Source organism: Triturus cristatus, chromosome 6 (genome assembly GCF_964204655.1).
Source record: "Triturus cristatus chromosome 6, aTriCri1.1, whole genome shotgun sequence".
NCBI classification, from domain to species: Eukaryota; Metazoa; Chordata; class Amphibia; order Caudata; family Salamandridae; genus Triturus; species Triturus cristatus.
This window is the reverse complement of record NC_140589.1, coordinates 1,832,209,605-1,832,224,396: the sequence shown is the minus strand read 5'-3', so window position 1 is coordinate 1,832,224,396 and position 14,792 is coordinate 1,832,209,605. Positions and strand designations below refer to the sequence as shown.

The 14,792-nt window shown below is 42.4% G+C and overlaps 1 protein-coding gene across 11 annotated transcripts in view; it reads right to left on the bottom strand.

Annotated features, from left to right (window-relative positions):
- AGBL5 (AGBL carboxypeptidase 5) overlaps positions 1-14,792 on the bottom strand; it is a 468,371-nt gene that overhangs the window by 288,714 nt on the left and 164,865 nt on the right. For all 11 annotated transcript variants that reach the window (XM_085613234.1, XM_085613239.1, XM_085613240.1 and 8 more), the window contains one exon: positions 5,874-6,009. In XM_085613234.1, coding sequence (XP_085469360.1) covers positions 5,874-6,009 — 136 coding nt within the window. The remainder of the gene's footprint in view (positions 1-5,873; positions 6,010-14,792) is intronic.

The window sequence follows — 14,792 nt, the reverse complement described above, 5'->3', positions numbered from 1 at the left end:
TTGGATGCAATTGGAAAACCCTTTGATAGGGCCCTGTATTTTAGATTTAGAATGGGAACCTTACCACTTAATACCTTTACTAAAAGATGGAAATCCTGTATGGAAATGTCTGAGCTATGCCCATCGTGTCTTGTTAAACCGGAAACATTAGCACATTTTATGTTTGTGTGCGGCGAATATGCTACTCCAAGGAGGGTCTGGCTCAAAAACCTATGCCGTCAGCTGGGGACTAGGAGTCATGATGTGGCAATCAGGATACTTATTTCGGACAGTAGCGTACCCTATGCTTGCGCCCTAGCCAAGTTTCTATCCTGGGCTTGGGCTATCCGAGCCAAAAAGCTAAAACAATCTGTTTAATTCTTTGTTAGAAAAATTTCTTAAACTGAAAATGCTGCCATAATTGTTTAACCTCTAAAATTTAACCAACTAGTTGGCTAGTTTAACTGAACAAACATTTTTTGAAACTATTGCCCTTTCTAAATGTTGGAACAGAGATATAAAATCTTTTTAAATTTATTACTGTTGTTCTTAACTGTAACTTTTTATACACTGAGCTGCTTTTATGATAATGACTTTTTATCGAAATAAAGCTTTGACTGACTGACTGACTTGTACACTTCGGCTGAAATGAGTTTTTTCACCGTCGAAAACGTTGACTGCAGTGCAGATGGCGATTCTCAAGGAGAGAGCGCTGTCGCAAGGGAAATGCATGTTGGTTGTCAAACCGTATCCTGCTCTACAGGCTGTGACGAAAGCCAGTGTACCCAATTCTAAAGCTTTGCATCCACGTTGGATACAATGGACCACTTCTTTGACGTCCCTGGATGTCACTTTCATCTTTGATTCCTCGTTGCAGACTCAGGAGTATTTACAGTATGAATTTGTTCATCCAGCTCCTCTGTCATTGCGCCCGCTTGAGGATTACCAATTTTATCATTTACAACGACGGTTCGGCGCAACCGGCGACGGAGTCTAAGCACGCTTATTCAGCAGCCTGCGCAATAGTGGCTGGTACTTTTGTGAAAGGAGAATTCAAGTCTGGTGTCGTGCACACGCAGACACTGGGTGATTGTACCACCCAGTTGGCAGAGCTACGTGCTCTGGTGCTTGCACTAGAGTTTGCTGATCCTCAGGTACCTACTCTTATTGTGAGTGACTCATATTACTGTGTTCAATCTTTCAACGACAATTTATTCTTTTGGTCTCAAAATGAATATTGTGATTCCAAAGGTAGCACAATCAAACATAAAATGCTTTGGGTTCGAGTCGCAGAACTTAAACAACGTCTGCCGCTCGTGAATGTAATTCACACTCTTGGTCACCAGCGCGTAGGTGTACGTGCTGTTGGCAACAGTTTAGCTGACGAAGCAGCGACAACAGCAGTGGGAACATATCTGGTAGCAGCAGTTACAAGATCCAAGAGTAAGATTGATGATGACATCTTGGCAGCTATTGCTGCTACAGAGAAGTGTGATAATTACCCTAGAGGTTTCCCTTCCAGATACTCTTATCATTTAAGTCCTGATAAAGTTCCCTACGTGAGAATTAACAATGTTGGTGACCGATTGATTCCCAACGCGGACTGCAGACTTTCCTTTATAACAGCCGCTCACGAAGGTATGGCTTCTGCCCATTCCAGTGTTTCAGCGACTGTCACTATCTTACAACAATGTTACTGGTGGCACGGATTGTATAAACAAACTCGTGATTATGTCCTTAATTGTGACATTTGCCAGCAGATTAAACCTTCTACTGCTGCGCGTCCACCTCAAACACAGTTGTACATATCTAACAAACCACTTGGGTGTGTTTATTTGGATCACTGCAGTCATTTCTCCTCTGATACTGCGTATAAGTACATCTTAGTTGCAGTGCACACATTTTCTATCGGTCTGGCCACAACGGAGTGCTGATGCTCGAACTGTCATCAGCGCTTTGCGTGTCTTTGTGGGAATTTTTTGCATGTGGTACCCTCCATTCGGACCAGGGTCCGGCGTTCGCCTCTAAGGCGTACAAGGATGCCATGAGATCTTTGGGGGTCGAAGTCAAAGTTTCGTCTCCATACCGGCCTGAAGACAATAGTGTTGTGGAGCGAATGAACCGTGACTTAAAGCAGTCCTTGACAGCTAGGGTTTTAGGTACTGGCAGTAACTGGTTGGCCCATTTGTATAGCATTCAACATGCACTTAATCTCCCTAGAAGGTCTCTGGGTGGGTGGACCCCATACGAAATTCTCTTTGGCATAAAAATGTTTGTCCCGGTCCTTGATGGTCTAGACATGGTGGCATGGACTTTACAAACATTGAAGGCTGGGAAAGTTCCCTGGGACTACATGAATACATCATCTTTATTCTTGTCGTTCAATCTGACTGATAAACAGTTCATGTCCATGAAGGATGCGACATATTCACTATTGCATATTGAAAAGTTGGAACCTTTACCATTCTCTGTGGCCGAATCAAACTAAGCTGTGTGGCTTATCCATGGGTTAATCATACTACCTTTTCCTTTGTTTTAGTTCAGTTTATGTATGAAACACTATGCCTTAGGCAGATATGAACCGCTAGGTACTGCTTTCCTACGTGAAGTTTGGTCGCTCCCATTTACATACAGGTGCATGAGAGAGGGTAAAGAGGTATATTTAAAAGGAGAGGATTGCACTTCCACACCTGATCACTCAGTAGTTTGTAGGAACATCCAATTGCATGGCGCACGCAAAGTTCACGCCCCGAATTTAGCTTGCATTCTGAAGGGAAATCCTGTGCCAGCGATTACATCCACTTTCACATTATTAGCTAACGGTAGTTATTTGCTTTATAAAAGCTAATAAACAAAATATATATATTTTTTTTTTAAACGGTAGTTATTTGCTTTTAAATAATGAGGCATGCTGTGGGATGCTAGTAGGGATTCCGTACATTGTAACTGTCTCACAATGTGTAGTCTGTTGTAAGAATGTGCTTTTCCCGCCCCCACATGGGAGACTCGATGTATCCATCAGGCCTCCCATACCAACCTTGAAAGCAGAGTTCCACAAGATGAGCAGAATAAGGGATATATTGTCTCAAAAAGAAGTCGCCCTAACTTCGTCCCGTGAAACATTTGTCCTTCACGTGGCTAACACCCGCACTGAGGTGCATGCTCTTTTAAATACAGATCGCCCCCTTCATTTCGGTGCTCTGTTTCACACTATATTCAATGCCTCGTCAACAACTGGCTTGGTGCATTTTTTCAAAGTTGTGGGCTTCGGCCTTGTGACCTTGTTTCACACAATATTTGGTGCAATACCGGCATTTTTTCATTCTATTTTTTCCAGAGTCTTCGGCGGGCTTCCTTTAATTCTCACCTTGACTGCTGGTGTGCTGCTGTTGATTTGTTTGCTCTGCAATGGCTGCACGATCTGTATCACAAGACAGTGTGCCTTGGCTGCTTCATCTGCACAACCGGATGCTTGAATACTATGGGACACTACCACTGGCCACTTTGAGCGTAGCCTATGGATTATCCTTCCGGTTCTCATACTTTACTTGCGAGCAACCTGTTTTCCATTGCCTTGATTGTTTATTTGAATGGGCTCTGGATTTGTGCCTGTCGAACATGGCGTCTCCTGCCCCGGATTATAATCGACTGATGAGTCCCTTAGTGGCTCATGAGTTAGACTGTTCTGGTATCGGGATGATGGCCTGTGCAGCTGCGCATGGAATTCTGGAAAATTGGGATATATACGCAGCAGCTCATGACTTCTTGGCGTGAAGTTATCTTGAAGAACACGCAAGTAGGCAAGTTGTCCTCTGATGGTACTAGGGACTCCGGTAATCGAAGAACATGTATGTTCTTTTAGTTTATCAGATTGGATGGCTGACTCATTTACTGAAGATTACAATGACTTCCTCTTGGAGGCTGTTGCGACATACTGTGCCAACACGTTGATGGATTAAATTGGCAGTTGTCCATCTTCCGCGCTGACTAACTGGAAATGTTTTACTTTTTATTTTTTTCTTCAGAATGGGCTGTATACCGCCCCTGATTGATTTTTTTGTTTTTTAATTATCCCCAACAAACTTTTTGAACTTTCCACTACCAATTATATGGATTGGCAATATATGAACTTGGTTCTGTCTCACTCGAACTCTGCGTTCCTACATTTCTTCCCTATTTTTGTTCTTGGTCCGATCAAGGGAGGGTGTAGTGGAGACAGGGTTTTGCCTGCACACATTGCTATGTTAGCATAAGCGTTTTAGATGTTAACACCATCTTGCCACTTTGCTGCTTTTGCACACGACACTACAGGAAGTTATTACAAGTAAAACTGCTTGCTTGCTTTTCTTCACATGAGAACGGTCTGTTATTCACATCCCTAGACGTGCACCGCGACCTTAGTCTGAACACTGTGTGCAGAAACCATAAAGATCAAATAACAATGTATGCTGTTGAATTCAGGTTGATCGGCCTACGCTCACGACACAACAAGCACACAGCTGCAAATATCTGAAACTCGGGTGCCTTTAGTATTGCATTTGCATGCATGATTCAGACACTTAGAGAAAACCTTTCCAGACACAGAGAGCAGAGCTGATCCTGTGATGTGATTCACCTAAGCTGATCTTTGAGGTATGGGGTTCCCCATTCAAACCTAGAGACCTTCTATTATTATATAAAACTAGCTTACTAGCCAGGGGAGGGTGGAGCACAAGGTATTATAGGACCTGTTTCCACTATCATTGTAACATGAATTCTCCCTTTGTTTCTTATGGTATTGTAACAATGCTGATGGTTTTATTTCTAATCATTTGTCTGCTTATGTTAGCCAAAGTACTGCATCTTAGAGCACGTAGTTAAAAATAAACATTTTAAACTTTTCCGTGTCTCTGATTACTCACGTTGTGGACGGATATGAGAATAACAAAGAAAAGGTGTTTCTGATTCCCACCATTCCTGAGAGTACTCTAAGTCGCTTGTTCTGGGTTGTCTAATCGTTGGCAGCTTCCAGAAGATACGGACAACGAATGAGACACTGATGCTAGTCGGATAGGGGTTCTGGGTACTGAGGTGAGTTTTTTGGTACACCACAATTCACTGAGGTCCTGGTTTCCTGCGCATAGTTCTGTGCATGAGCAGAATCCCCGCAACAGTAATGGTGCGACCACAGAAACTTACTGTGGTACCTGGGGCACAATTGGAAGAGCATGCTCTCAATGCACCTCCCCCCCACCACACACACACACACACACACACACCTACACCTACACCTCTCGGGCCTGGCTTGAAAACAACAGACAGTGAAAATTTCCACTGGTATGGTCACTGTGTAAGACTTTGTTTTGTACATGTTGATATGTTCTTCAACAGCACTACTGGAACGTTAGTGCTACTAAACACGAGAACAGCTTGGAACAAGAAACAACAAATAACAGAATAGAACAAGGACACAATTCCTCTAGGTAAAGACAGAAAAGACGGGCTTTTCAGATGTTTCTGGAAATAGAGAATACATGGACTCCAAATGCTCAGATTACAAAAACAAAAAAACACAGATTCGTAAAACTTGATTTTTTTTTTTTTAGAAGTAAAACTCAGACATTTTTGTGTGATGTGGGTTTAATCACGGGAATTAGGATTTAAGGAGAGGATCAAAAAATGCAAGACTTTAGATTTAAAAAAAAGCAATATCAACACCAAAACAAGAAACTGCAACTTTCTAAACTGGTGCTTGACTCCTTCATTTTCATTATTACTCTTGGAAAATCCCAAAGAAACACGGTTTAGCAGCAGAACCCCAAAAGTCAATCCAATAACTTCTGATCCACAAAGCAAAATGCATTTTAGCAAAATGATTTAGAGTCCTGCTCTTAGTGGCACAGGTGCAAAATTACCTGTTCGAAGAGGTCTGTGGTATACTTGGGTGGGAATGCTGGAGGAGGAGGGGGGCTCGCCCTGCCATTATCATGGCAGGCTGCAGGAATAGCATTGACAGACCGCCCAGTGTTATAGTTGCATTCCAATGTGTAGCTAAAATTAAAAATAGACATGGACATCTCCAATTAGAAGTGAATTTACAAAAGAGCAGTACTTGATTTTTGGTGCTTCACAAAGTACATTAAATTAGCAGAATATTCACCTCATCTACAAAGTGATGCACTGTACATTTTAAGGAGTGTTTTCTTAACTGCTGATATGTTTCTCCCAACACCAAGAACCCCAGCCTAACACTAACCACACCCTAAGGTATAAGGGTAATGTGCTTTGTGGTTTCCTGCTTTTGAGCATCTTGTGGCATTTATTAATTCGTTATAAATGCATGTTTTGCTCATTCTATAGCATGATGCTATGCTATAGGTTGATAGTACATCAATAACTCATACGTTATGTATTCAATAGCAAGATTTATAAAGAACAGTAGATTTAGGGAAATGTGCAAAAGAAATTCAAATGATCCTTTTTTCACAATTAACATCACAAGACCCGTTATTCTCATTGTAACCCTGGGAGATCGTATAGAAGTTGGGTGCACAGGCATTCAAGCGGAAAGAAAAGCTTCAGCATTTTGCAACAGCATCAAAGTCATTAACATGTGCTTGAAGGGCAAGCACTGGCAAGTGTGGTGCTATTTGTACATCTCAAGCAAAGCAGGACCAAACAAATACAAACTGACCTCACTTGCTGTAGACTGTGAAACACTGAGTATATACGAGTGAAAGGTATGTGTGGAAAAGGCCACCTAGGAAACTGTTTTTTAAATTCTATGCATTTCGGTGTGAAGCCAGACATTAACTAGGAAGGGAGGGATTTTGATAAAGATTGATTACATCCATTTATCATCTGACATGCTATTTGTTGTTGTACTTGCATGTATCCCATTTTTGCTTTTCACTATTTCTATTTCAGCAATAACCCCCAGAATCTGCATTAGAACCGGGTTTTAATATTTTACAAAGCTTTTCCAATACATTGTGTGGAGTTCTTGAGTGTTCATCTTAAGAGGAGAGGGGTTCTTGAACTCACTAACTAATAAATGTAATCCTAATATTTTCTGACAGGAATGACTGTAGCAAATATACATTATCTCCAGGTAAGTCATGGAAGATAAGTGGGTTACAGACATCTGTCTTTCCTGCTCATCTTGTAGAACAAGTTACTTACCTTCGGTAATGCCTTATCTGGTACAGATATCTAGCAGCAAATTTTCCATGAGCAGTCCCTCTGTGCGCCGGTAGGTGGCTTCGTTTGCGATGTCTATATATGCGCCACCGAGGCGTACGGACGTCAGGTGCATTTCGTGACTTGCCACTGCAGAAGCGTGGAGCCATGAATTACGCTGACCACTGGGGTAGGAAACTAGTGTTCTGAAAGGGGAAAAACCCTGTCCTTAGAAATCCGTTCACAGGGTAGGGAGGAAAGGTGCGTCGGTAAGGAATCTGCAGCTAGTTAAGAGTCTCCACCAGTAACTTGTTAATCTGATAAAGACTTCCAACTGCAGATTCCTTACCTTAGAATAGATACCCAAGCAATACCTCCCGGGAGATTGGTCTTAAGACCAATGTCATACGAGGAAATCCTGCAGGACCGAACAGGGAAAATGCCCATCTCTACAGACCTGACTGTCCAGACTAATGTTTGGTGAACATGTGCATTGAGGCCCACGTTGCTGGCTGGCAGATATTCAGGACCAGAACTCGGCATGCCACGCAGTGGTAGCAGCCTTTGCTCTGGTGGAATGAGCTTGCCAAACCTCAGGGGGGCTGCTTCTTAGTCAATGCGTAGCAGATCTTAATTCAGAGCACGACCCATCGGGAGATGGTCCTTTTCTGTTCAGCCTTGCCCTTCTTTGCTCCAACATATCCCAGGAAGAGTTGGTCATCCACCTGGAACTCTCGTGTTCAGTCAAGGTAGAACAGCAATGCTCTATTTGGGAGCTGATGATGCAGGCTATTCTCTTTCTTGGAGGAATGATGTGAAGCCTAAAAAGTAGGCAGTGATGGTTTGGCCTATGTGAAATGGAGTGACAACTTTTGGAAGAAAGGAAGACCTCATACAAAGTATCAGTTTGTCAGGGTAGATGTTTAAATAAGGAGGCTTGGATGATGAGGCCTGAAGCTCACTGGCCCTCGGGGCAGATGTTATCACCACGAGGAAGGCCGTTTTGATGGTCAAGAGCCTGAGTGGAGCATTATGTAAAGGCTCAAAGGCAGTGCACATAAAGAAGGAGAGGACGAGATTGAGATTACACTGGGGCAGAATGAAAGGAGTGGAAGACAACATATGTTGCAAACCTTTAAAAAACAATAGGGGATTGAAAAAGAGTGTTGTCAGGCAAAAGAAGAAAAGCAGAGACTGCAGATAGATATACCATAACAGTACCCAGAGAAAGGGGGCAGAAAGGGATCAATGATTCTTTTGAAACATCATGACACAAATTTAGCCCAACAGCAGGCATAACCATCTTGGTCGAGGGACGCCTGGCTGCCAAGACAACAATATAGACTTTGGCCGGAAGGTTGAAAGCCATCAACTGTCGCCGCTCAATCTCTACACAAGAAGGCGGCATGTTGAAGGGTTTGGGTGGAGAACTCTCCCCTACAGCTGTGAGAGAAGATCCTCCTAAAGGGGCATTCTGAATCAAAGGACCAATCGCCATGCTCAATAGCACAGGACACCAAACTCTCTTCGCTCTTAGGAAAATATCTTCTCTGACTGAGTTCAGGCAAAATCTTAAAACATGGCTTTTTAAAAACTAATCTCCCTTTACAGTATGCGGTACCTAAGGGTATTCGCGCGCTATAAAAGTTGTTATAACATAACATAACCTCTGTGTGGTGAAGGCTCAGCATGCAGGGACCCTCGATGTCAGCTGAAGTGCCTCCTCTGCTAATCTTTTGGGATGCTCATTTATAATAGAAAGCATCCTTGTGATGTGCGTATAGATCAGCAATGTTATGGATATGTAGATATCCCTGTCACCCTGTGGACGAAAATAGAAAACCATTGTACATAGTGCATCAAATGACCTTATACATGGTGTTTGAGGCATAGTGATAATGGTATGCGAAGCTAGCGGTGTAAATAAATTAGTTTCAGAGAAACTAATCTAACATTGTCGTGCATGCAAATATTTCGAAAAGGTCACAGCAGAAATTTTATTGTGCAAAATTTGAACAATGTAAGCAAAAGGTGTAGCTCCGTTACTTGGGCCTAAACTGGGCACATAATACCCACTCCTCATACTAAGGTTCGATATATAAAAGCAATCTAAAAACCAGCAGGCCACAATGAAAATCCCAAGCACTCTGATAGCTATACTGCCTAGAAAAACAAAAATTGTTTTGGTTCAGTTTGCACAAAAAAAAGGTGGTTTACGTGCTCTGAGTGGTAGACGCAACATTGCTGTTGCTCGCAATCGCAGAGGATGGTCCCAGAGGCACACCTCGAAGCAGGCTTATGGAGTAAAGGTGGTTCCATCCAGTTCCCACAGCAGCTGCTGAGGGAGCGACTGTATCCTGTGAGCGGATCGTAGAGCCGGCATCTAGTTCACTAGGAACCAAAGTATCACAGAGTGGCTTGAAGAATGCATTTATCAGCAATGTAATATGCTGGGGACAACAATACCCATGGGCCTTTAAGGGGTCCATTAGTACTTCAATGTCGAAATGACGCAAAAGATTACCATCCAAGGCATAGATCCAATATGCATTTGTGGCTGCAAAGAAGGCAACGGACTACAGGTTGTACACAGTGAAGCCAAACAGGCCTAAGGGACAAGAATGAGTTCTCATTCAGTTCTCGGAGCGAAGGTGTGCCGAAGCAGTGTAACATGCGCTCACAGCATCGCAGCCAAGCACTACTGTCTCCATTCCAAGTTGAACTGAGACGTCTAATGCAGAGCAGAAAAATTAAAATCAGGGTTCCTGCCACAAGTAGCAGGAAAAGCGGGAGACCTCCAAAAACGCTTCCCAACACAGTGTGTATGAAATATAGTATACAAATTGTCTGAAAGGTGCAAACCAGTGCACTATCCCCTTTGAATCAGACATATTAAAGATATGGTGGACCAGATTTCCAAAATGCAGTGGGAAGTTAGTATGGAGTAGCGTCTGTATCTCGGACGAGGGACTTGCAACCTGGAGATCAAACGTCCCTCTGGCTGATGAAAAGGGCACATCTTTTTTTTTTTTTAAAAGCATGACTTTCAGTCTGTTCAGAGAAACAGAGCGTATGTTGGAAACATTTATCGAAGGCCATAGCGTGTAACTGTGTGGGCAGGTGGAAGAGTACCTGTGTGCAACAAGTGTCTATGGAATTAACCGTTACCAGATAAACAATGCCCGGTTCCATTCCACAGCAATTTTGATCATTCAGCATCAAATAGATCCCATTCGAGAGCAGCTTAAAAAACTGATGAATCATGGCAGCTGGAGAACCCTTCAGATAACAGGACAAGTTTGCAACTGAAGCAATGCATGCCCCGTGAAGAGAAATGTCCTTGCAGACTAAGGACCCGCTTAAAGCATCCTCACAGTCGGAACCACTAAGGAAAACGTCCATATAACCATTCGTGCATCCAGACCTACATGGTAATTCCCAGTATTCATGCACATAACCTTCCCCTAGCGCTTCATATCTGCCTACTTGTTGGTAATGCAGAAAATATAGGAATTGGAAAGTCGTGACTGGTGGGGTCATATAACCATGAATTATCCAGTCTGTGGATGGTGTCTCCGTGATGGTGAAAGGTAATTGGTCTAATTTGTCAAATGTGCAACATGGTATATTTCACATCTCCTAGTGTCATTTTTATTGGTCTTTCCATTAGATCATATGCAGAAAAAAGATTCATGCTGTTGATATACCGCCACGGTACATGGTCATAGCGTAAAGTCTGCAATGTCCAGCTTAATACCAGAATGCATAGTAGACGTATTATTCATGTTGAATAATACAAATATCTTGCTATATTATGTCAATTGCAGAAGATCCTATGTTGCCCAGTGAATACATTCTGGATGTTAACATGGTCATATTGTTGTCAACCACAGCCAAAGACTTTTCTAAATTAACCCTATCGATCTCATGCAGTCTCTCAGCAGATTCGGGTTGAGAGACTTTACAAAGCTTGTTGTATATTGTACACAAGAATCGCTTTTGACGTGAGTTCTGGGGACCCAACAAGAAATCCCTGAGATAGATGACATTATAAAGAAGGGCCAAGTGTTTCTTCACCCGAGTGTGTGTTGGGGTTTTTAGAAAATCAAGGCACAACTTCCCAACACTATATGATGTCACCACACCCGAGTGTTCCGATTGTACATGAAGCTGATCAGGCCTCTTGATCCTGAACACTTCGGTGTTGCCCAGGAATCTAGACTTACACCCATTTGTGTTCACGGGTCAAACCAACCATCCCTTCCAATGAAGGTCTGAGGAATTGTAAGAACCTATTCGTATCATGGTATCTAGTGTATCCTCACTGTACTGTGTGAAATGCTGCCAGTTCTCAAAACATGAGAACACGGGAATGTGAGGTGTTCAAATCCTTCATCTTGGCTATTCCAAGACAGGAAGTTTGTTGCACGGTTTTATTTAGGAAAATTATTTGATGTGGTATGAGGCATGCTCTGAATAAGACCTCAGTTCCCTGAACCTGCCAAACTTTTGTACCCCTGACAGTTTGTGTCCATGGTTTCCGTACAAAAGTCGAGTCCCTTTACAGACCGATGGGAAATAGAGGAAGCAGAGTATATCAGCTTGGTGTTCATAAGCATATTTTTCTTTACAGATGTAGGTACAAGCCTATAGTAGTAAGAGGCTGGGTCTGATGTGCCAAAACAAGAAAAATAAGCAAACGTGTGCAAATGTTTTTGAACTACCTTTCGGTGGTGTTGGGCAGTGTTCCCACTGGGTGTAATGTAAAATTTACTTACCTTCGGTAACGTAATATCTGGTAGAAACAGTCTAACTGCAGATTCATTCACTTTTGAATTCTCCCCAGGCGCCAGTCTGGATCCAGAAATTTTTCAGCAGTACCTATGCGCGCCAGGGGACACGCATAGGCGATGACACTGACTCCGGTCAGGACGTGAGTGGAGCCAACTAAGTCCCCTCTGGCGCGTGGGAGTCAGTTTCTTCTGTGAAACCTTCCGTGCTAAAATGCAGAGCCACTATATAAACTGGTTGTGGAAACAGTGTGCCAAAAAGTTCAAAAATCTTTGAAATGTTATAGAAGAAGAAACATCAAATGGTATGTTAATACCCAACATGGATTTTAAAGAAAACCCCAAATGAATCAACGAAGCACAGGGCAACATGAAAGCCTGCACCCTGGTGAATAACCACCATGCAAGGGGAAAGAAACCTTATACTCTATAGACCAGTCACCAAAAATCTTTGAAACCCTGTGCCTTGGTAAATAACCCTCATGTAAGGGAAGAAAACCTTACTATCTGCAGCCCATTCATCAGTGGTAATGAGTGGCATGATAATAGAAAAACAAACCCTATAAAAAAAAAAACACCATGCTGTTTGTTGATTCAGACCATTACGTGACAAACTGACATGGCCAATCAATGGTATGATGGTACCAAACAAGAACTTTCAAAGAAGGAACAAATAAATCAATACTGCCCACTGGGGTCCAATCCACAATCCAGTGTGAAATAGAAAACACCACCCACCCTACCGACCACACAAATGTGGTATTGGCAGGTATGGCAACATTTAAACAAAACGTATGAGGCCAGATCAAGTGGTCTGTTGTGTCACACAAGTTGAAATAGTGATCACTGGTAAAGAAAACCACTTCTGAAAAAGGGTATATCCCTTACCTCAGAGGTCATTCGCAGACTGAGGAGGCTAGGCAGGGAGTTAATGAATCTGCGGCTAGACTGTCTCTACCAGATATTACATTACCGAAGTAACTTCTGATAGAGATATCTATAAGCAGATTCCTTAATTTTTTAATTAAATACCATAGCTATACCCCTCTGGATGAGGGTCTGCGAACTAATATGACAGAAGTTCTCAAAGAGAACCAGACGGTCAATAACTAACACCCAACCAAATGTATGTAGGAATAGCAGAAAAATAGCATGGCTCTTAAAATAATCCATGATCACGGTCACAGAACATATAAATAATAAACAACCCCACATGCCCAAGAGAATCGGCCCTTAAAGGCAAAGGGGGAATACAAACGTAAAGAACCATCTGTCAGTTATCAGACATTCTCCTCTATCCCAAAAGGGAAAATAAAACTCATTGACCAAAATGGCAAAATGAAAGTCAAAAGTCTGTAATCTGCATTCTTCACAACTAAAAAGTAATAGCCAAGAAAGAACTGTCCTGATAAAATCCAACAGAAGGACTCTCAGAACTAATTCCATTATACTAAGCTGAATAAGCACCAAAAGAAAGTTGAACAATAATACCGCCACGGTATTGAGAATTTTGTTTAAACAAAATGACCACTCAAAGGTTACATAATGCACTGTAAAGAGACTAAAATGACACTAATAGGATTGAATTTAATATTGACCATTCATCAATTATGCCAGTTGTAATAATTTATGCCACAATGGTGTATCGACTGGACATATACATAATGTATATAAAATTGGGTCACTATAGACAAGGAGTGGTCTGACAACACAGAGCATCGCTGGCTCACATTTACTGCAGGACTACAGGTATCTACAAAGCCAGCGCCTGCATGGCCTTTTGGTCAAAAGTCTGAACATGACTCAGAGTTGTGGGCACACTCAAAATACCAAGGCAAGCGAAAGAAGAAAAGGGAATGCACCTATTAGCGCGGTATCAATTAACATTAAATAAGGAAAAAACAAAACATTGAAAGAAAATATATAAAATTAATCCTTGTTAGCAACAAGCACATGCAACATTTGTGATATGAAACACAATTTGATCACAAGTCCACCTCAAGAAGTAACAGCTATGATTTCTCAAGGACTTGTAACACACAGAGGAAATTGACCCATACCCAAAAAGACAAGTAATACATAACCTCCAGAAAGATGCAAAAAGCATTGTGGGAGAATAGCAAGAAGAGCCTCTTATAAAGTCTAGAAACTCTAACCATAACTCGCATGACTGAAAACTAGGCCTGGGTGGTGAACTCCGGTCCGCTCGCGGAGTTTTCCACACTCCGCGTTACACGTAGCTCGCGGAGATCCAAAAAACTCTGCCCTGCGTAGTGGAGAACAGTTTTTTTACTTGCTTGCGTTAGTCTACGTCAAGTTGGTGAGCGTGAACGAGGAGAATCAACCTCCCGGCGAGATTTTTCCTCGTTCATCGTCAAGTTGGCAAGCGAGGAAAATCAACCTCCCAGCGAGATTTCTCAACGCTTGAGGGGCAGGTTTCTCATTGAGAGTGAACGTGTATGCTCGCGTTGAGAAACTGCCCGTTCATTTTGAGAAAGCTGTTGCTCATGTACAATGTACTCGAACGGCAGAAAAGGAAAGCTTGCGCTGTGCATGGTGCTGTTCGCAATGATTGCACCGTGCAGGCAAGCATCCGGCACTGTGCAATTACTGCAAACTGCATTTTTCTATCGTATTGAGCTCCGAGTAGTGCGGCAAAGGTTTTTGCACTTCGCGGAGTTGCGCATAGTGCAACTTCACAAATTCCGCCCAGGGTTACCGAAAACAGGTAAGGAAACTGCAGCTAGAAGTCTCCTACAGATTGTTTCCGACACTACCTATCAAACAATCTAAGATACAGAGTTCACCTCATATGTTCCAAGAATGAACAAATTAATTACCTATCCCCTCCACAGAGGAGAAGGT